Raw genomic sequence first — 23,497 nt, forward strand, 5'->3', positions numbered from 1 at the left:
TATAAATAGTTCTCAAGATGAAAGAAAGTCTTAAGAAATATTTTTATGATGTAATGTAGGACAATATCTTATTGCTGTAAATAACAGAAATCTAACAGTTTCAAATCAATGGATTAACAGTGAGATTGTAGAGAAACAATGAGACTACCAAAGGGGGTGGTAACAGATCATTCTTCCGAATAAGACTCTTGAAGCCAGCACCAAGGGTGTTAATGAGGAGCCTGAGTTGGACAGTGCGCAGAACAGACTTGCAATCCAGCAGCTCTCAAAGACACCTGGAAATGCACACGGGGATGGGGCCTCTTTGCTCAGACTGTGAGAGTCTGCCCAGCCCCTTTGCCAGCACGGTGGAAAAGCGGGGGAGCTGGCAGTGAACACCGTGTGACCAGCGACAGCTACACAACGGGAAAACTTGATCCTGCAGGACTGCTCCAAACACCCAAGTTCAGAATGGCAGGTCACTCACTGGAGCTCAGAGTCATTCAGTCCAAATACCCTGTTTTATGGACAGAGAAACTGAGGCCTGGCAGCAAGATAAAGACGCTTCCCCAAGAAAGTAGTGTCCAAACTCTGCTGAGCATCCTGGTCCCAAGACTCTGCAGCCAGCGAACACTCCATGAGCCTGCAGTGCTTCTTCCCATCCAAGTGGAATCCCTGTTGTTTGCCCACTTGCCAGTATGCGTATTCACATCATAAGATTTGTTCCCTATCTATGAGTCTGTCTCTGTTTTGTTTGTTAGATAGAAAGCAGGCTGACAGCTTTGTGGGGTTGGGGCTGAGAGTGCAGTGGAAGGATTGAGCAAAAATGAAAAAAAAAGAAAGAAATGGACACAAACAACAGTTCAGTGATGGCCAGCAGAAGGGTGTGGGTGGGTGTGAGAGAGGGTATAGGGGGATAAATGGTGATGAAAAAGAAAAATTAATTAATTAATTTAAAAAAGAAGACGTGTTCTCTAGTCTTTCCTTAGGTCAAGTATTTTCTAAACATTTAAATATTTCAGGTGCTTTGAGGAAACCTAGCCTTGAGCCATTTTGAACTTACAAAATAGGTAAGTTAGGTCATTAATTTACAAATCCTTCTTAAGTTTTATATAGTTCCTTACGGTTTCCATAAGTTCTCTTTCATTTGATCCCCACAACAGCTCTGTGCTGGCGATACAGGCAGGGCAAGGATTACTTCCCCAGGTTATGTGGTGCTCTAGAGAGGCTGAACAACTGACTCATCTGGTACCAGAACTAGAGCTGAACCAGATCTTCCAGCCACAACCTCGGTCCTCCTTCCCCATTCATTCACATTAAGAGCCTATAACATACCAGGCAGGGTGGCTGAAGCTAAGGGGACAAAGAAGTATAAAACAGCTCAGGTTTTCAGGAAGCTGGCATCTAGTGGGCACACACAGAGGTTACAGGGGTTAGAGCGTCAGAATCAGACAGACTCACATTAGAGACCAGACTCCACTATGTGTCAGGCACACAAGCCTGGCAAGCTGTGGGCGAGCTTCTGTCAAGTGCAGTCTCCTCATCTCACAGAGCCGTGTTGGGGGTTAAATGAGATAACAGATGAGGTAAGCATCCAGTAAGTATTATGTGTTTTCATGAATGGTGACACAGCATAGTGGATGGAGACATTCGAAGGCCATTAACTGGAGCAGGGTCTGGCGACACCCACCCTCAGTTTGGGAGACAGTTTCTCAGAGCCCTCTCTAATGAAAGGATTTGCCACACAAAAGGATCCTTCTTTCCATCTGTCCATCCACACAGTTACCCAGTGCCTACTGTGAGCACAGCACTTTACAAAATGGTTCTCAGCAGGGATCCCCTGAATAAAGGGTTTTCCTAAAACACTTAAACACGAGCTCATTTGTAAAAGTTGCGCTCACAGGCTTTTCAGAGTGATACCTACTGGGAGAAATGAGGCATATTTGTGCTCCATTCTGGTCCTAGCCAGCAGTAACAATTTAAGAGATATACACCTGTAATACAAAACCTCACGATAATGACGTTTTGTTAACAGCACAAAAGCTACTCCCCCAAAGGCCACATTAGAGAGGTGGCTGAACGAGGACCCTGCTCTCAACAGCAGAGGCAAAGCCTGGGATACTTGAGATTTCAATCATGTTGGACTTCACTTTTCATTTGAAGGAAAGAATTCACCTGGACAAATGTTTACTTATGGGTAATATCTGCTCACCAAAATAGCACAGATAATAATCCCACACGTTCCACCTGGTGCTATGATTTCAACTTCCTCTCCACTAACACCGTTCAACTCATGTCCCTGTGAGCCCAAGGACCAAATGTGGATGAAACGGAGATGTGGCCAAAATGGGTTAGCCTATGAACTTTCTTTTGAAAAAGAGAAAAAAATTTTCCTACTCAATATAAAAGAAAAAAAACCACTAACATACAGGGTTTGGTGAAAGTAGGTTTATAGTCGTGAGCACACGAAACAGAGTTTATTCTTATATGATTATTTATTGTATTATTTCCATACAAACAACTGTAAACCTACTTATGCCTTACCCTATGTAATAATTCATCAGCTGGATAATTTGTTCAAATCAAGTCTTTGCACGGTGAACTTTAAGAGAAGACAGTTGGCATCTATCTCTCCTTTACCCCAATAGACAAGACTAACTCCTTAGTACAAAGTTCCTTAATCTTATGCTGAAGGAAACTACCAACCTTTAAGAACACCCAGAAGCTATTTATAGCTGGCCCCTTGAATGACTGATTCTCCCCGTCTCAGTCTGCTGCCCTGCACCAAAAAAAAAAAAAAAAGGAAAGAAAAACAAACAAACACTGAGTCCTCTCATAATATTCTTTGCAACTTTCTTTCAATAGATTCTTTGAGTTGGGATAAGACTTTCATTCTAATCTGAAATGTGGGGTGAAAAGAAAACTGGAAAATATCAAGTTTTTCAACCATGAGACAAATACAATTGCTGTGATGTAACACTAACCTTTCAAATTTACTAGTTCACCTGAAGAAATAGAATAGTTCACCTACTACTTTACCCAAAGGCAACATCACCAAAAACATGGCTACAAAAATGCAGACATGAATTTCTTAATGTTCCTGCATATTACAACTCACTATAAAATTTAGAGACCTAACACTGAAGTCAGGTCCTGAAGACCTTCTGTGAGGGGTTAAGAGAAGTGGTATACTTATTTGCTTGTTCAGTGTGTTCATTAGATTCTACACATGAGTAAAATCACATGGCATTTGTCTTTCTCTGGCTGAATGGCTTATTTCACTTAGCAATGGAGGCAGACTCGCAGACAGGGTGCAGGCTGACAGCTCTTGGGTGTGGGGGGGAGGTTGGGGGTGGAAGGATCAAGCAAAAAGACTCATGGACACAGATAACAGTGTGGTAATTGTGGCCGGGAGAGGGTGGGTGGAGGGGGAGGAGGGTATAAGGGGGATTAATGGTAATGAAAAAATATACGATTTTAAAAAATCTATTATTAAAAGGCAGAAGCACTATACATAGATTTCCTATAGCAGTCTAATTTCATCCAAAGATAGATCCTAAAAATACTTCAAGAAGTGGACTTATATAGACTGCCTTCTAAATTACCTTCCCTAAATATCATCCCTTCCAACCAGGGCTTTTACAGAAGCTGTGTCTCTGACAGAATGAGACTATTCTGTGCCAAGGGTCTGGGTTTCATGACAGGCTCTTGCATTCCAAGATTGACATTCTAATTAATTCATTAATTCATGCATACAAAACTCATTCTGATTTTAGGGAATACTTGACATGTTTACCTAAAGTCATAAAGAACAGACTTATTAAAATGCTTCAGAAGTAGAACAAATAAGGCTTCAAACATTTTCATTCCCAATATGTTGTTGCTCCCAATTGTCATATATCAATGGATCCCCAACCTGTCATGCTCCACCTAGGCAACGCGACGAAACAGCTGACTGTGCCTCCGGCAACTCCACTGGGTTACCCCAAACACAGCCCATAAAGACTACAAAGGAAACAAAGATGACAGAATATACACATGGTATTTCAAACCTACCCTGATTTCCTTCAGGCTTTGGGTACATGACTACATTTATGGCTGTAATAATTTTACTATAAAGACCCAAGTACAGAAATTTCTTCTGGGAAGGAGTTTTATATTAAATTGTCAAGCAAAAAAGCAAGGTATGATTTTTTTCTCATTCAAGGACAACACTGCACTCAGAAAAGGAAAGGATCTTCTTTCTTTTTCTTTTTTTAAAGATTTATTTATTTTTAGAGAAAGAGGAAGGGAGGAAGAAAGAGAGGGAGAGAAACATCAATGTGTGGATGCATGTCACACACCCCCCACTGGGGACCTGGCCTGCAACCCAGACACGTGCTCTGACTGGGAATCGAACAGAAGCCCTTTGGTTCTCAGGCCGGCACCCTATTCACTAAGCCACACCAGCCAGGGCAGGAGCTACTTTCACACATTAGACTGTAGTTCCTGGTGGCTCTTAATCTTTTGATACTCTTCTTCAATGGTTATTCTTGTAGGAAATCATCTACTTCCTGAGGTAACAAATTTTGGTCGGTTTCCACATTTGTCTTACCTACTCTTTGGGAAAAAAAAAAAAAAAGAAAGAAAAGAAACAGTAAGTTTGGCAAAAAAACAAAACAAAACAAAAAAACACAACAAAAAAACCCACTCCAAAACAAAAAGGGGGGGGGTGCAGAGCAGATAATGCTTTTGTTAAATTTATAAATGGATATGTCTAGAGTGTTATTCCGTTACAGCTTATAAAAATGTTGTCCCACCCTGGCCGGTGTGGCTCAGTTGGTTGGAGCATCAGCCCGTAACTAAAAAGTTGTGGGTCTGACTCCCAGTCAGGGTACATATCTAGGTTGCTGGTCTGATCCCTGGTCCAGGGCATAGGGGAGGCAACCAATCAATGCTTCTCTCTCACATCAATGTTTCTCTCTCCCCTTTTCCCTACCCCTTCCCCTCTCTTAAAAAAAAATGAAGAAATGTCCTCAAGTGAGTATTAAAAAAAAGGAATTTCTGGTCAAGATGGAGACATAGGTAGACATGCTTCGCCTCCTCACACAACCACAAAAAGTATTGCAACTAAATCTCAAAACAAATAACACCCAGATTATGGCAGAAAATCAAACTGTGTAGAAGTCCAACAACCAAAGATTTAAAGAGGCCACATTCATCCAGAGGGATAGGAGGGGCAGAATCTCGGAGACAGGCTAAGAGGTAAGGAGTCTCAGTGTGCTACGGAGAGGCAGTGGTGGTGGCAGAACAGGTGGTCCCATATCCACGTGTGGTGGATAAAAGTTGGAAGAGACACCTTGGGACTGAGTGATCCCAGCTCCAGGCCAGACCACACAGCCCAGGGTTCCAGAGCTGGGAAGATAAATCCCCATAACTTCTGGCTGTAAAAACCAGTGGGGGCTGGGACAATGGAACAAATGGCTGGTGTTCAGGAAACTCCATTTAAAGGGCCCTCAATCTTAGAACACATGCAAACTCACCACCCACTCTGGGATTCAGTACCATGGCAACAGCTAGGAGGGCACCAGTCACATACAGGGAGTAGGTGGAGTGACTGAAAACAGAGTGACTGCTGGGCAAACTTCCAGTAGCCAGGCAGTGGCATTGTCCCCTCTCCAAGCCCTTCCCCACCACACAGAGAAACAAAGCAGTGAAGCAGGTTGCCCTGCCTTGGTGATTACCGAAGGTTCTACCCCACATAATTCACAGGTGACTCTTCTACAATAGGCCATGCTAAGACAGGGAGTCAAAGCAGCTCTGCCTAATACACAGAAACAAACATAGGTAGGCTGCCAAATTGAGGAGACAAAGAAATATAGCTTGAATAAAAGAGAATAAAACCCCCCAAAAAGAACTAAACAAAACTGAGATAACCAACCTACCAGATGCAGAGTTCAAAACACTGGTGATCAGAATGCTCAAAGAACTCACTGAGTATGGCAAAAACAGAAAGGAAGAAATGAAGGTTACACTAAGTGAAATAAAGAAAAATCTATAGGGAACCAAAAGTCAAGACAAGGAAGCTGGGGTTCAGATCAACGATTTGGAACATAAGGAAGAGATAAGCATGCAACAAGAACAGAAAAAGGAATCAAGAATTTAAAAAACAAAAACCAAAACAGGGACAGTATAAGAAGCCTCTGGGACATCTCCAAATGTACCAACATCCAAATCATAGGTATGCCAGAAGGAGAAGAGGGAAGAACAAGAAATTGGAAACTTATTTGAAGAAATAATACAAGAAAACTTCCCTAATTTGGTGAAGAAAGTAGATATACAAGTCCAGGAAGCACAGAGAGTCCCATACAAGTTGGACCTAAAGAGGAACACACTAAGACACATCATAATTAAAATGCCAAATGTTAAAGATAAAGAGAGAATCTTAAAAGCAGCAAGAGAAAAACAGAGTGTTATCTACAAAGGAGTTCCCATAAGACTGTCAGCTGATTTCTCAAAAGAAACTTTGCAGGCAAGAAGGGCTGGCAAGAAGTATTCAAAGTGATGAAAAGCAAGGACCTACAACCTAGATTACTCTATCCAGCAATCATTTAGAATGGAAGGACAGATAAAGTGCTTCCCAAACAAGGTAAAGCTAGAGGAGTTCATCACCAAGCCCTTATTATATGCAATAGTAAAGGGTTTTATTTAAGAAAAAGATCAAATCTATGAACATTAAAATGGCAAAAAAATTCACATCACCAACTGAATCTAAAAACAAACAAACAAACAAAGCCAATAACCAGAACAAGAACAGAAGCATAGGTATGGAGATCATTTGAAGGGTTATCAGAGGGGTGGAGGAAAATGGGGAAAAGGTACAGGGATTAAGAAGCATAATTGGTAGGTATAAAATAGACAGGGAGAGGTTAAGAATAGTATAGGAAATGAAGAAGCCAAAGAACTCAAATGCACGACCCGTGGACAGGAATTAAGGGGGGTAGGGATTGCTGGAGGGAAGGGGGATACCAGGTAGAAGGGGAGCAAAGGAGGGAAAATTGGGACAATTGAAATAGCATGATCAATAAAATATATTTTAAACAAAGAAAATCAATGGTATGCATGCTTCCACATCTTGGTTGTTAGAGATAATGCTGCAATGAACATAAGGGTGCATATGTCTTTTCAAATTAGTGTTTGGGGTTTCTTTGGATAAATACCCAGGAAGTAGAATTGCTGGGTCACATGCTAGTTCTATTTTTAAATTTTTTAGGAACCTCCATACTGTTTTCCATATGGCTGCACCTTCTAGCCATCTCTGTCAGCAGTGATAAGATTTGTAAGATGCAGTCTCCACCTGACTTTAAAGACATATGGCTGTTTTTTCTTTTCTTTTTATCACCACAAGTTGGTCTATCGTATTACTTTCATTAGGCTCTTGCAGCACATATTTTGGCATTAACAGAGGGATAAACTAGGGCAGGGAATGTGGTGACAATGCTGTGCTGGAAAGAGTGAAGCTCGAAGCTTTCAACAGTATAATAGGGCATTCTCTGCCCTCAGACAAGTGACTGACCAGGATTTCGATGGCATCTCAATGCACCTTCCTATAATTTGTCTATATTCTCCCTTCCTCCTCCCCAATTCTCTCTCAAATATTTGTTTAGTGTTTCACAAGAGTCTGGTGTTCTGCTAAGCTGGGTGGGCGTAGTTTAGAAAATGCATGTGAGACCTCATCTTAAACCTTATATCTTACTCTGGAATATAAGAATATAATGCTAACATCCCTTCTCCTTCACTCAATATACACATACACAGCCAATATTGATGAGTATGAGCCAGCCAGTGTATCTGATGATCTTATGTCCCTAGACTCAGTGTGGCTGGGATTAAGAAAGGGGGTGGGGATTAGGAAGACAAATGTGGTGAGGAATTTGAAGGTGGAATTTGCTGAGGTAGAAAGAAAGAGGATGTGTGGTAGCACATGAGCATAATTACACAGGCCAAAAGGAAGACCTGACTTGAGTGAACAGAGGGAGCAGGAGAAACCAAGGTCGACTGGTACCAGGGACGCTCCCTAAATAAGGAAATTATTTTCTAGTAAAGGAAAGGTTAAGTGAATTTCCTTTAAAATAGTGTAGCACAGACAATAGGATAGACATGTGTTAGTTTCTTTTTTTTTAATTCTCACCTGAGGATATGTTGTTATTGATTTTAGAGAGAGACCGACAGACAGACACACAGAGAGGCAGACAGACATGGATGTGCGAGAGAAACATCGATCTGTTTTCTCCTGTATATGCCTGACTGGGAACTGAACCTGCTGCCTAGGCATGTGCCCTGACCAGGAATCAAATCCACGGCTTTTCAGTTTGTGGGACGATGTTCCAACCTGAGCCACACCAGCTAGGGCCGGGGCAGTTTGTTGTTTGGAGGTTTTTCATTTTTGTTTTTTTTCCTAAGCCTCGTGCTCTGAGATGTTAGTTTTAACCTACTCTCTAGGGAGTGTGACCCGCCCTAACCAGGCACACACACTCCAGTACTCCGGAAATGTCCAGCTAGCATTTGAAAGATGCTCATCGAAAGGCCCCCTCTAGAAGCAGAAACTTCAAGCTCTTCACCTCTCTCCCAACACTAAAGGCTTCACAAATTAACTCAAGGGAGGTTAGAAAAGCTTTCTCATTGGTGAAATTAGCAGTGCTTAAAATAGGTGAGTTGGCTAGAAATACGGCAGAGGCACTCCACCTGAGGATGAGATAGGAGACTCTGACAGCCCAACTTTACACTTGACCTTCATAACTCAATTCTGGAACAATCCTGTGTGCAGCCACTGGCTTCCTGCCACCTGATCCTAAGTTAGTGAATCCTACCCCCAGAAATGTCATATTTGCTTAACAGCAGCTTTTCATTTGAGGCACAATCAGAGCATCTAAAACTTCAGGAAACAGACTGAAGCCCCAGCTGGGCAGCTCGGTTGGTTAGAGCGTCATCCTGATATATGCCGAGGTTGCAGGTTCCATCCCCGGTCAGGGCACAGAGAAGAATCAACCAATGAATGATAAACAAGTGGAACAACAAATGCCTGCCTCTTTCTCTCTCTCTCGCCCCCATCCCCTGCCCTCCTTTCTCTCTCTAAAATAAAAATAAATGAAAATCTTAAAAAGAAAACAGACACAATGATTCTTTTCTGCTAACTTATGCAATTGTTTGCATATACAGCAGGGTTTTGCGGGAGTCTGCTTTTACATATGGGAACATAACTGAAGGACAGACTTAAATCGGTCATCCACCACAACTGTTGGAGGTTTCGATGTCCACCCCAACCCCACTTTATCAAAAACAACCTCAGTGGCTGAGAAGTCGGCTGGCAGCACATGTGAAGGGACACATTATTTGAAACAAACACATAAAGTAGCTAACATTTTCAGAAGCATGGGAGTAGTGATGTGTGACACAGGCCTGAAAAACAGAAACCACACACTGCAATGGATTTTCATTAAAATCAGAAGCTAACATGAAAAAAAAGGTCAAGTATCTATAATTTTTAAACTCATACAATACATGGCTTTTCTAAGACAATGTCCCTAAGAGACTATGAGATTCTGAACGATTTTAGAAAGAGTACATAAATGCAGCTTAGTAAGTACATTTTACTAAGGCCTGGAAATTAAAAACTGATGAGTATTTGATAAATAAACCCTATCATGTCTTTCCATAAGAGGACATCAATGCATAAAATTATGCTGGTATCTAAATTACACCTATAACCAATCTTTATCAATTCACACATACACAACATACACCTACCCAATGCTAAAAGATGAGAAAAAGCCAACCCCCTTTCTCTGCCAAGCAGCATTTCCTTCTTGCTGATCTCAAATCCCTCCTGTCTGAACATGGACATTTGTTGCTGACCACAACCGTCAGGCGGAGCTCCATCCCCCGACCCCACTCCGGGGAAGACCACAGAAAAGGCTTCATGCCATTCTTGGAGGGCAGTCAACTGCCACATGTAGCCTGATCTTGTAAACTAAAAAAACCCTCCCCCACTGCAGACGGCTTTGCTATAATGTTAGCATCCTCAGTTGTTACACACACCACCCCCCGCCAAAAAGTAAGCCTCTAAATATAACCACCTGTATTTTACAATGCCAATATTCAAACAAAACTCTTCACCATTTCTGGCAACATTTATTACTACCTGCAACGTCATCCTCACAACTCCCAGCCCCTTACACCAAAGAAATGAGAAACTGCTCCTTCGACTATTCACACACTGCATGCCAAGACACTGTGCCAGGCACAGGACACAGAGCTGGACGAAATCTCACTCCAGTCTGCCAGGAGTGTAGAGGGAGACATTTTTGTGCCTCACACAGTTTCTAAGGTGTCAGCCCCCTCTAACCATTGCTGAGGGTGGGGAAAAGCAAAACCCACTCCCCTGTGACAAGGCCTTCATCTCCCCTCCTTCCTCCTGGGGCCTCCCTTTCCTACCCAGTTCTGACTTTTCCTTACCTCTGATGGACTCCAGTCATTTTCAGCTTTCATTCCTCCAAAACACAGCTCTGTGTGGGTGTTTCTTCTTCCCTCTCAAGTAAACTTGTTTTTCTCACATTTTAAAGTTCTACTCTGCAAGGCTTGCATTCCAGTGAAAATGTCCCTTGACCTGTACTTAGAATAACCTAGCCAAGACAGTTTTCAAGATTGTGATAACTGAAAACACTGTCATCGTGGGCTGTGTCACTGCTGTTCCAATGTTGCCACTTTTTCCTAGGGTCTCTGTACTGACCCTAGAGTCTCTGTACTGACTCTGTAGGGTCTTCATACTGACAAACCCACAGCTCCCTAACCCTCCACTGAAGAAGTATACTCACAGTGTAGGAACAAACACGAAAATAATCAGCATCCTCTGGAGCTAAGTTTAGCAGGCTAGTTAGGTGTACCACGAGGCATCAAAACACTGAACAGAATGTGAACACTGCCCTGAAATTACAGTGCCAAGGAGGCTTGGAAGAGAGAGAGAACACAGTCTGATTTGTAGAAGCCACGTGAAATGTAAAGATACGGTCTCACAATATTCACGTCCTTCAGTAAATGCCTACAATGACCATGGCCCTTCAGGCAGTTCATAGCAAGCAGTGTCCTAATTAAAAAATGTGTAGTCATTCAAGGAGAACAAAAACATAACCTGAAGTATGCGAGGACCCTGAAGGAAAGACAGGCTAGCTACACTAACCAGCTGCCCATGGTCTTGACAGCCTCCTGTCCAAGCATGTCCTTCCAATTAGGGAAGAGGCCAGCAAAGGTCCTTTCAATACACAGAGACAGGATGGGAGCAATGACCATGCTCACAGGTCCTGAAGAGGCCTGACTAAAAAGTAAGGCCAGTTTCTCATTCCCCACACGTGCTCTCTTTCATGTACACTCACAGCGGACCAGCGACTTCCCTTTGTCACCCCGTCACTCACAGTTCTGTGACTCACTCACCAAAAGCTTCTCTGTCAGGAAGAGGACACACCAGCTAATCTGTAGGTCCTTTTGAACGCTAAAGCATTTCCCAGCAGGGTGCATCATTTATTTTCTTCCCCTCACTTCCTAAATCCTTCTCATTCTCCAGGCACGAAACACAACACAAGGGACCCAGGCAGCCAGGTCAGAATTTGGCAGACTGGCATTTTTGTTTTGTTTTTTTGGCAGTGGTAATGTTTCTCATGTGTCCATTCTCCAGCCCTGACAGCGCTGGCCCACCATTGTCCTCACCCCGGGTCTTCATAGTCCAGACTTTAAATATAAGGCCTCACACAACGATGTGAACGCACAAAAGCCCAAAGCCGCACACCAAGCAGCTCCTACTCCAGCCCTGAGAAGTGCCCTGGGCTTCGGCCAAGGCCTGACACGCCCCCTGCTCATTCCCCTGGGCCTGCTTTCAAAACCCACAGAAGGACATCAGAGCTGAGGACGGGAGACACCACTGTTGGCTCAATCCTCTCTGCTCAGAGGCCCCTTCCTGCTGCCACAGGCACAGAACTCTGTTTGATAATTTCCATAAACTGATGGCCTTGCCTCTTCATGCTGCAGTTCTATACTGGGTGATGTAGATGTACCAGTGAATCTGTGAGTAGGTCACAGTCAAACTTGAGAACCGAGTAAGCAAACACTTAGAATACAACATGATTTGTGGTAGAACAAAGGTGGGCATGAGATTCTGTAGCAAGCTAGGCTTGTTCCTCGACTCCTCTGGCTTCTTTGTCCCTCACAGCACCAGGGTTACCCATTTCTGCGTCTAAATTCTGCTGACTTTCTACTCTTCAGCTCCGGCACTCACTCCGTTCAAGCCATTAGCTCTCTCATGGATCACTTCAGTCTGCTGACTATTCTTACTGCTTCTAATCTCACCTCCCTCCAGCCATGTCTCCCCACAAGGCAGCTGGGAACATCTTTGGAAGTTCTAATCCTATACAGTACCATGACCTTCACTTAAACAAACAAAAAAAAATCAGCCAGTGGTTCCTCATTACTGTCAGGATAAAGTCAATGCTGCAATGCCATTTGTAACCCTTTCTGTCTCCCCATGTCCCACCTGCACCTGGTTCAGCCAAACTGAAAAACTCGGAGTACCACAGATCACCATGCTCAGCTCTGCCCCAGGGACTGCACACATGCCCTTTCCCCTACTGGGAACACGATTCCACTTCCCCCACCCTCCCTTCACCTTGTATTTGACTAACCACTCCCAGACCTTTAAATTTGGGTTTAGCTCTTTCCTTTGAAAGTGTTTGCTTAGAATCCTAGACAGGGCTAGATGCCCCTCTTTGAGTTCTTGCTACAAAACTTACTGCCCTGTATTATAATCACTTGTAGAAGCCCTCTTTCCTGGGTCAGACATCCAACAACTTGGAGGGACTAGAAGGGAACCTTCCATAGAGTATTACGTTGATATCTGTTGCAAATAAGGAATCACAGGGCAGGAACTCTGACTTGATTACCTTTACATCTTTGTCCTTCACACAGTGCCTGATAGAAGCAGGTGATTAGCTTCTGAATGGAAAGTAACTCCTTTTGGAGGCAATAGTGGAAAACTTCAGACAGTAAGACTTCCTTTCCAAAGGAAGGCCCACTTGTGACCATGGTGTCGGTGGGTGTCACTCTGGAAAGGACCTCAAATTAATACAAATGCAAAGCCCACCCACCCATTAGCCTCGTCCCTCCACATCAATCACAGCCGCCAGAGATAGGTCCTGTCGTCCACAAAGTGGGACAGAGGACTTCATTATGGCAGCACGGGAAGATCGCTGAGCTGAATTATTATGGTTAGTTTTCATTTGTACAACTGAGCTGCAGAAAGCTGCTGTCACTGTAACTCAAACGACAACAGCCCCGGTTTGTTATCCTGTCTCCGACGTTCAGAGGTGAGAGCAGGGTGAAATGAAGCACTGATCCTCTTACATTTAATGGGACGTTATTAAAATCATCTCATAGCAGCAAATAAAAGGGTACCTTGACATTTTAGCCTTACCAAGACTATGGACACATTCAAAAAGCATTCTATCTGTGCCCTGTGGATGATATATGTCCTCAGACTTTTAGTGAGAGATCAAAATTGTCTTCTGTGTCAACTGCTTCAATATTTTCAGACTCTCAGCACCAACACCTCCCACAAAACAACACAAAATGAAACAAAAACAACGGTGTGCCTGTTGGACTACATTTAAAAGCAAACATAAGCTTTCAAACAACATCATGTTTTTATTTTCCTTTAGAATAAAACATCAAGTAATTATACATAATCCATTTAAAATTTGAATCAAAGTCCTATCACATTCAGCTCGCACTTCACTGAGATTGCCTGTTATACCTCCAGGACAAACAGAAACCACTGATTAGTCATTTGACAAATACTCACTCAGTGCTCAAAATATGCCAGGGAGAGGCTGGAATGACCACACTAATCTCTCCAAGTAGCCACTAACTAAACTGCCTTGGTGTTCAGTCAGAACTGCACACCAGTCAAACTTGCAGTCACATCTTGTTTGATGCACTCCTCTTCTTCCCCCGTTCCAAGGGTCAGGGAGCAGACCCCTGAGCCCCACCTGGCCAGCTGCCTGTTTGTACAAATGAACTTTTATTGGAACCAGCCATGCCTGCTCATTTACACGGTGACTGCGGTTGCTTTTACTGTTATGCTGGCAGAGTTCAGTAGTTATGACAGAGACCGTATGGCCTGTAACATGTATAATATTTTCAATCTGACCCTTCATAGAAAAAGTTGGCCAAGCCCTTCCTCAGCTATTGTACTGTTTTCCTGTGGGTGTCCTTCCTGCTGCCGTGACTGTGCCTTCTCAGGCTTTGGTCACTATGTTGCCCACAGAAGGGGTAAGCTGGGGTTCCCCAAGATTCTGTCAGTCTTCTCACCGGACACACTCTCCCTCCCTCCATGCCGGTTCCCATGGCACTGGAATACCCTTCTGTCACTAACCTATCGTGCATTATCTCTAAGCTCATTTGTCTTCCTCAACAGACTAGGTTCTTTTTACATTTGTTACAGCTGTAAGTTAGCACAGCTCCAGGCACACAGCAGCCACTCAAAAATACCAACTAGGTGGATGACTATTTATCTCAAAAATAAATATATGTAAAGTCTCTGAGAAAAGTTCAGCCATGGTTGGTTCTATGGTGAAAAAAAAAAACAACAAAACAAAGCAATCATTTGATTTGTGAAGTTTCTATTCTTTTGTGTTATCAGTTTGACCTGTCTACAGACAGAACAGGTGATGAAGCAGAAACCCTGAATTAGGGATGTTGCATCCCTAGACAAGGTCTGAAAGTCTGGCCTTGCTGCCTACTGGCTGCTTGGTCTTAGTTAGGAGGGCCTTTCTTGGAGCCTCGGTTGCCTCAACTGTAAAATGGAGATAATGAGATGAGAGGTGGTTGTGAAACTACAAATATGTGTAAAATGCCTACCACCTTCTCAAGCAATTTAGGTGCTCCATATAGAAAAGTTACTATTTTTTATGGACAAGTTCTTCTGCTTTAAGGTTCCAAGTACACTGGCAATGAACCTGGCTGCAATTATCACCATCTGTGTTACAACATCACTCTTTACTTTTTCATAGCAGGAACCCAGGTTCAGGTAGTTGTTGAACATTTTACATTATATAAATAAGCAGCTGGGTCTCAGATGAATAATTATCCTTGATAATAAAATGTCAAACTCTAAGAAAGGTTTTTCCCTATCCCCCATAAAACCTTACCAGTTAAACATTAGTGCTGCTACTAAATGGAAGCATCAAACTGTTCTCTAAATTGGCTCTTCCTGATTGACTTTACCATGACTTGCTTTTCCTTTTCTTTTCTTTTTTAAACTATAAGGCATACCTTAGAATTCAGCTGCAAATTTTTAAGAGTACATAACTTGGAATCAAAAGGATAATATTGAGTAAATGAATTTGTAAGGTCTTATTGTAAAGATACTTTTTTCTACGTTAATGAAAATACATGAAACTTCATCTTTCTTTAACAGTAAAGGCCTTGGATGGGAGCTGAAACAGAGTCACCCCTGTTTTGCTGATGCCAAAACAGAGAGAGAGTAACACCAATAAATATAGCAAACAGAAAGCACACAGATATCCCATCAGTACATTAAAACATTTGGAGGAGCTGGGACTTAAGGGCAGAGAGTGGAGTTTTAAACCAATTAGGGGGAAAGCTCTGCCTTCCACCTCTACCCCTAAATTGATACTCCCATTGCATCACGTGACTATGATGGATGGCCAGAGCTCTGTCATTTATCTTTTGGAGTGAAACCAGAGAATTCAGGCAGGGCCCACTGGGCATTGCCCATGGAAGAGCGATCCTCTCTTCCCCCAGGAGAGGAGGGAAACATCGAGAGGTCAGAAGGACACGTGCACCATGTGTGCACGTCATGCCCAATAGCCTCCTCCTCCAACTCAACACCTTCCTGGGGCTGGGGAGTGTACAGTGGGTATGCAAAATGGAAAACAAATCCCTCAGTATTTTCAGCAGCTTGATCTGCGCCACACTGTCCAGACTACAAACAGTTCCACTTAGCTGGAGCTACAACTCCTGACTGAACCTCTGGTTCCTAAGAAGCAGCCAGGAGGAGGGCGGGAGGGAGGTGGAAGTCCTCCACTCAGCTTCTCTAGCTCAGCAACCTGACACTGGCTTGTAAATACCTCCCCATGGTAAATAACTTTTGAATTGTATGCCAGGAAGGTGGATCCACACCCGGGCTTTATTAATTTTATTCTTTTGCACCTCTAATGTTAGCATCTTTTAAGGATTTGCTGGTATTTTGCCACTGAGCTGAAAGGTTGGGGGCTGAGCAGGACAGTGTTCGGGAGCAGAGTGAATGTCAGGCCAGGGCAAAGGGCAGCGTGTGGTCTGCTGAGTGCCGTGCTTCCTCCTCCTCATTACAGGCATTACCATCCGCTCAACCAGCAGGGCAGACGGCAGGTCAGGAGGATCAGTTAAGTGCATTAGGGTCTCCCTCTTCTTTCCTATGAATCCCACATGGGCACCTAATGAGAAAATGCCTGAGGTAGAAATAAAGTCCGGAACAACAACGTGTGGGTGCATTTCAATTTACAGAAGTCAGAAAGTTAAAAAACAATTACCCTCAAATAGTTAGGAAGCTACATTTTCACATCCTAAGTACAATTGTTTTAGAATATAAATGTCTGCTCAGGCATTTAAAAAAAATAAACCTTTGATTTATACACGTGTTTGACAATATCTTTTGTGCAAGTGAAGATATACTCAGACCTGAAGAAACCTCAATTTTAGATTTTTTTGCTACTTTAAAAAAATTTTAATGAATATCCTTTAAAATAGAAGGGGAAATTTTGTAAGAGTGGCTTTGGAAATTAAACTGGACCTAAGATTATCCACAGAAACTCTCAACATACTATGGATAAAATGTAATTCGTGTTTCGTGTTGTTTTTGATAAGAAATCCCTGTATAACATGGAAAAGTAGTAGTAAAACAGCAGGTTTGAAATCGTCCTCAACCTCCTGAGTGTGTTTCCAGGTCTCCACAAACAATATTTGCTGTTAAACCCAGAATAAAATGTTGAAGGAGGTAACCTATTCATTGTTTTTTTTCTTTGTGGTTGTTTTAAATGTTGGGGGCTGAAGATTTCGTTGGAACAGAGTCCTGTTGCTAACCAAGTTCAGAAACTATTGTTTGGAAGGAGCCACGCAGTCTGTGCACAGGAAGGTTTTTGGAAAGAGTCTTTGGCAATGCGCTCACTCTGAGGCCGTTCCCCGCCGGGTCCCCGCCGGGTCCCCGACTCCTGACACCACGACCTCCACTAGTCAGTTATTAGCATTAAGAATCAGCAGTTAAAAAACACCCCAAAACAATGATCAGCTGTTGCATTTATTCACAAATGGTTTTTAACATGATGTTTTCATTTTCAAAAAAGTTTACTTGAAGAAATGTGAGATAAAACAGTATCTTTCAGAATAGATAATGTTTTGTATTAGTCATAACATATATTGATAATCATATTAAATTTTTAAAAAAACTACTATAAAAAGGTCCCAGCTAGGGGACAGTACAATGAATCCCCTTACAGCTAATTTACTCAATTTTTGTAATTTCATGGCTGAAATTTCCCATAACAAAGACTCACTTTAAGTCTCAGCAGGCCAGACAGATACACTACATTAAAGGCTCACTTCACGACCCTCAACCACAGTCAGAAAGGTTTATATTTGCTTTGAGGATGGTATCGATTCCTCTTCAAGCCGCCAAAATGGCCTTCAGCAGTTTCCATTGTTTTTGTTCTTCACCTTTTCTGCTCTGTACCCGCTGTGCTCTGGAACCTGGCCAGCCAGGTACAGATAACCACTTCATTATATCTTCCTAATCAGTGATTCAAATAAAGCAAACCACCTGATCAGAAACCCTTCTGTCCATTTCATTTCACTTGGAAACTCTAAAAACAGCAACATAGTAACCAAAGATAAAGTGACTAATGTCATTTCCAGCAGAGCAATAGAAAAGTATGTTATTAAGCAGAATCCAACTCAATAAATAATCTGTGCTCAGTGTTCAAGTCAGGTTTCCTTAAAATAAGAATGGTCCTCCTCCTCCTTCTGTATCAGGCAGGAAAACAAACTAGAGTGGTGATGTAACTTGGAGAAAGGATCTGTCACACAGAATTAATTAAGCAACGGCAAAGTGAATGAAAGTGAAACCATTTTACGTAAAGGTCAACACTATGGTATTGGTCTGGGTTCTAGAACTCTGGGTCTGACTTATTCACCTGTAAAAAGCAAAGTTTGCCTTTGTATTATTAAGGCCCCCCCCCTCCCCGGGCACAAAGGCTCTATCAGAACTAAACACCAGCTCTATCTTAGTCTTTTCTTCCAGAAACAAATTTATTAATAACAAGAAAATAAATAGTGGGGTGGCTTAAAAGGAAAGATGGCCCTAGTCAGCACTCATGTGAATAAACAAAGCTGAGACCGTAGAATCTGTAGCGGCTCCTCACATTATTTTCTTAGTCCACTCCCCCCGTCACCCCCAACCAACTTTATTTTAAAAGTAAATTCACTTCAGGCCCTGGCTGGCGTGGCTCAGTGGGTTGGGGCACTGTCCAGTAAACAGAAAGATCACAGGTCTGGTCCCAGTTTGGGGTGTGTACAAGAGGCAACCCATCTAGATGTTTCTCTCCCTCTCCTCTCTCTCCCTTTTCCTCTAAAGTTAAGAAGCATGTCCAAGGGTGAGGATTTTTTTTTTAAGAAATTCGCCCTGGCTGGCATAGCTCAGTGGATTGAGCGTGGGCTGCGAACCAAAACATCGCAGGTTTGATTCCCAGTCAGGGCACATGCCTGGGTTGCAGGCCAGGTCCCCAGTTGGGGCATATGAGAGACAACCACACATTGATGTTTCTCTCCCTCTCTCTCCTTCCCCTTCCCTCTCTAAAAATAAATAAATAAAATCTTTTTAAAAATCTTTAAAAAAAAGGAAATTCACTTTAGGAAAAAACTAATAAACACCTACTATAAGCAATGATGTATTACAGACAAGATCAAAGAAATATAGTCCCTGTCTTTTTCTTTTTGAATTTTGAGTTATTGTATACTAGCCATATAATAAACTACGCGTAGTTACAGTACACAATTAGGAAAGTGCTGACGTACACACACCTGTGAAACCATGACCACAGTCTAGAAAGTGAGCATACCCAGAACCCTCAAACAGACCCCACCTGGCCCCACGTCCCCCGGCCCCAAGCAATCACTGATCTGTGTTCTGGCGCTGCAGGTCAGTTTGCATTTCTGTACTTTTACATTAATGATATCATGCATGCTTGTCCTTTTTGGCGAGCTTGTTTTACTCGGCACAATTATTCTGAGATTCATCCATGTTGCTGTGTGTATTAATAGCTCATTTATTGCTGAATAGTACTTTATCATATGGATATAACACAATCTGTTTATCTATTCACTTCTTAACGGACATCTGGGGTTTTTTCAGCTTTTGGCTGGTGCAAATAAAGCTGCAAAGAACATTCACATCCATGTGTTTGGAATGGCTGAGGGGTACACTGTATTTTGCCATGTATAATGCACATTTTTCTGCCCCATTTAGGGAAAAATAAGGATGCACATTATACATGGGTATAATGATTGCATACCATGGGTATAATAATCCTGTGTATAATGTGCACAAAACATGGGTGCTATACACAGCTATACACGCTATACACAGCAAAACAGGTAGTAGGTTTATGCTTAACTTTTTAGGAAACTGATAAGCTGTTTTCTCAAGTGGTTGAATAATTTTATATTGGCATCAGCAGGGTGTCAAAGTTCCATTAGCTCCACATTCATGCCAATCCTTGTCCTATTCAGTTTTCCCCCCAGTTTTAGCCATTCTAGAGAGGGTGTAGTGGTTCTAGGTTGGTGAACATGTGCAGATTCAGGGAGGGTGGCACGCTCAGGGAGCACGGATGCTCCAAGCCCCTTTCCCACAGGCCTTCCCTATTATCTCGTCAATTGACTATTGATTCGTATCCTTTGATATCTTTTGTAATAAACCAGTAATCTAGTGAGTAATGGGTTTTCTTGAGTTCTGTGAGACAATCTAGCAAATTAATCAAACCCAAGAAGGGGGCCATGGGAACTTCCAATTTATAGCCAGATGATCAAGAAGTACAGGCAGCAACCTAGACTTGCGATTGGCATCTGTAGTGGAGGACAGTCTTGTGGAACTGAACCCTCAACCTGTGGAATCTGAGTCTATCTCCAGGTAGATAGTGTCAGAACTGTAGGGTACCTGGCTGGTGTCTGAAAATTGCTTGGTAGTGTAGAAAAAAACCACACACGTCACACATGGGTGCAAAATTGGACTGGGTCAAAAATGGGTGCAACATTACCTATAGAAGGCAGAGCCCTGCCGGTGTGGTACCTGAGCCAGAAACTGCAAAGGCTCTAAAGTCAATGACTGCCCCACCCATCACCACAGCACAGTGCCCAGGACTCAGAGAGTTTTCTGTAAATGCAAGGAGAGGATTGCTTTGCCAGGCAAAGTGTGAGGAGGTCTAAATGTGTATTCCAGGCAGCCAGGACTTTACTAATAGGGGCAGAGACGCAGGTTTAACAGAGGAATGCAAAAGAGGGACTCACCAGCTGCAGGGGCAGCTTCCAGTGTGATACAGAGAGTATAAGGGGAGACTTCTGGAAGGTCTCACGTGCCTAGACTTGAGCTTTAAGAGTAGAAGTCCCACACCAGTGCCTGTGAACCCACTGGCCCAGACACACGATCCATTTATGAAACATGTGAATTAATCACTCATGTTTAAAATCCTGGGGATTGAGATACAAATTTGGATTTCTGAGTTCTCTTAAGAATATCTGGCCATGATCCCCAGACAAGAAGCATCTGTCCCCCTTGGGACTCCCCTAGTTCACCAAGCTCCCTACCCAGCCTGGGCCTTTGGGACGCATTTGCATTTGTGGAACTAGGTGCTAGATAAAACCGCTCTGGTGGCAATGCCAACCCTGTGACAGGAAGACTGGCTGCAGGGACAGGTTAGAAGACGTCAAGAGCCTATACTAGGGCAGTGGACATAGGAAATTAGGGATATTTGAGAACTTTTTGAAAGTAAGGATTAGATGGTAATTCAGTAGAGGGAGGTTCCTAGCCCAGAAAACAGAATGGCAACATCACCAAGAAGGGTAGATTTATTTCTATTACCTGGCCACAGATTTGATATTTCACCAAGTATTCCACTTCCAGTAGGTCTGGCTGGAAAACTGGCACTCCTTCCAAGGCCCCACTTTCTGTCATTCTCTTCAGTCTCAAGGCCAAGGACTCTGAGGCCTTCCTCATGTGAACCACACACTACTTGCAGTGTGGCTATACCAGCAACACCTCCTCAGAGCTTACATGTGCCAGGCATCATTTTAGGTCTTCTACAAACAATAACTCACGTAATACTCATAGCTTCTTGCATGGGTATTGTTAATATCTCTCTCTTACTGATAAGAAAATGGAGAGGTTAAGAGAAGTAGTGAAGATGAAATTTGAACCTCAGCAGTCTGACTCTACACAGAACACACGTTCTTAACCATTTTTTACATATTCTTGAATGATCTGTAACTGAGAGACTCAAAAAACTCAGTGTAAGCCATCTGTAGGCTAATCTGATAATTATCTCTACATTTACTACTGCCCCTTCTTTGATACCATCTAACCTGGTAGTTTCTAAACCTGGCTCATCACTTTCTCGTGGAAAACGGCTTACAAATACAGACTTCAAGTTCCCTCCCTAAAGACTGTGGTGGAGGACCTGGGACCCCCCACTTTGCACCACACCACTGGCTGTGCGCCTCAGTGCCCAGAGCAGGAGTGCTGGGTCTCTCGTGGTGGCCTAGTCTTTCTGCAAGGATACTGGATGGCCACACCAGAGTGACAACATCCCAGCTTCTACCTAGAGGTTCTGCAAGTGGATCGAGTGCCCCAGGAATCCCAAAAGACATAACCAATGCTCTTCTCATTTGAATATCCTTTAAGGACCTCATCATCAATCCCCTCCCTCCTTCAGGCTTCTCTTCTCCAAGTTGCTTTTGCTTTATGAGTAGGGCCCTACATTAAGTTTTCATACATGTCTACTCTCTAATTTTGATTGCTCTTCAATTAATTTTCACTTCCAACATTTAGGCTTTAAGCTTCATTGCCATCAGTCTAATATTTTAAATAAGTTACTAACTTAAGAAAGACTTGGAAATATTTATAGCAAGTCTTTTTATAGGTAAGTCAGTTCCCTTCTACCTCCATTACCTTTTCAAGTTCAAAATAATTTTATGAGCTGTTCTTTAAGTTGGGCACACCTGTACAACATTTCATCTTTGCCTCTTAATTTCTTTCTCTCCTTTCCATCCTCTTTCAAAAAGTCTCCCTTTATATAATGAATGCTGCAAACTATTTTTCCTTATAACTGAATTGGAGGAGCCCCAAGCTGAAAATGCCTGTCTTTCTTGGAGGAAATATCCTTATCTGTAAAACCTTTCCAATGGTGATATAACCTTAAATTTTTTACCATCACTGTAGAAAGAAGAGAAGCCTTTTAAGGCACCCAGACTCAGTAAACAGTATGTTTTCTTCTGTGTAAATTCCAAAGTACCACCACTAATCCAAAGAGCAGCTCCTCAAATGGGAATAAACAGAGGAAAAATCTCAGCTGAGGTCTGAAAGGTCACGTAAAGGACCTTTGCGAAGTACAAACAGTAGGCATGGCTGCTACCATCTTCAAACCGCTTACGGATGCAGCGAGGTCAGTCAAAGTTCACAGTCCCTCTCACAGAAGCAAACTCAACCAGGGAATAGTGAGTGGCTCCTTGGGAAATAACTTTTGTCAGAGATCAGTGACAGAGGATACACAGCCCGAAAGCTGACCAAAAGTTAGCAGAATGTAAGAGACGCAGAAGTGGTGGCCCTGCTCGCAGTTTATACTCAGTATGCAGAAATAAAAGGAAGAGACTGAAGAATGAGGCCCCAGATACAGGGCCAAACAACTGGCATAGCTTCACTGTACTTCACGGATTTACTAAATAAAGCCTTTCCTGACTTTATTGCCCAATTTGGTGGTAACCTGAGAGGGGTAAGCCAGATTGGTACACGGAGTCAAAGACGCCAACATCACAAAGCTAGTTATATCTGAGTTTTGACTTGAACCGAAATACAATGTGAACCTTATGTTTTCCCCTATATCCCACTGAACTAATGTGACCGATGAATTTCCTTCTAAAACTCTTGCCACAGAGGTGTTCTGCCTGCCACCAATCTAAAGATCTTAGTTCCAAACCCACCCTAGGCAGCCAGCACTTAGACCTTGCACCATCAGAAATGCTCTAAAAGCTCAACAGCAAGATTTCCTTCTTCTTCCAACCTCTTGCCCATTGCTCCACTTGTCTCACCTTAACTCCTATTGAACTTCCTTTGGGCCTCAAGAGTTACCTCCAGATGTCTACTGAACATTGGTGCAATTTGGCTAAATTCTTCCAG

The 23,497-nt window shown here is 42.8% G+C and overlaps 1 protein-coding gene across 5 annotated transcripts in view; it reads right to left on the reverse strand.

Moving 5' to 3' along the window:
* MCC (MCC regulator of WNT signaling pathway) overlaps positions 1–23,497 on the reverse strand; it is a 394,500-nt gene that overhangs the window by 164,384 nt on the left and 206,619 nt on the right. The window contains exon 1 of one of the 5 annotated variants that reach the window (XM_045837877.1): positions 10,474–10,774. The exons of the other annotated variants lie outside the window; for them this stretch is intronic. Within the exon in view, the coding sequence (XP_045693833.1) occupies positions 10,474–10,506 (33 nt within the window). The 5' untranslated portion in view covers positions 10,507–10,774. Of the gene's footprint in view, positions 1–10,473; positions 10,775–23,497 lie in introns of those variants that run through there. 5 annotated transcript variants of the gene reach the window in all.

Source organism: Phyllostomus hastatus, unplaced genomic scaffold, assembly GCF_019186645.2.
Source record: "Phyllostomus hastatus isolate PE091 unplaced genomic scaffold, TTU_PhHast_1.1 phas_contig_254, whole genome shotgun sequence".
Taxonomy (NCBI): Eukaryota; Metazoa; Chordata; class Mammalia; order Chiroptera; family Phyllostomidae; genus Phyllostomus; species Phyllostomus hastatus.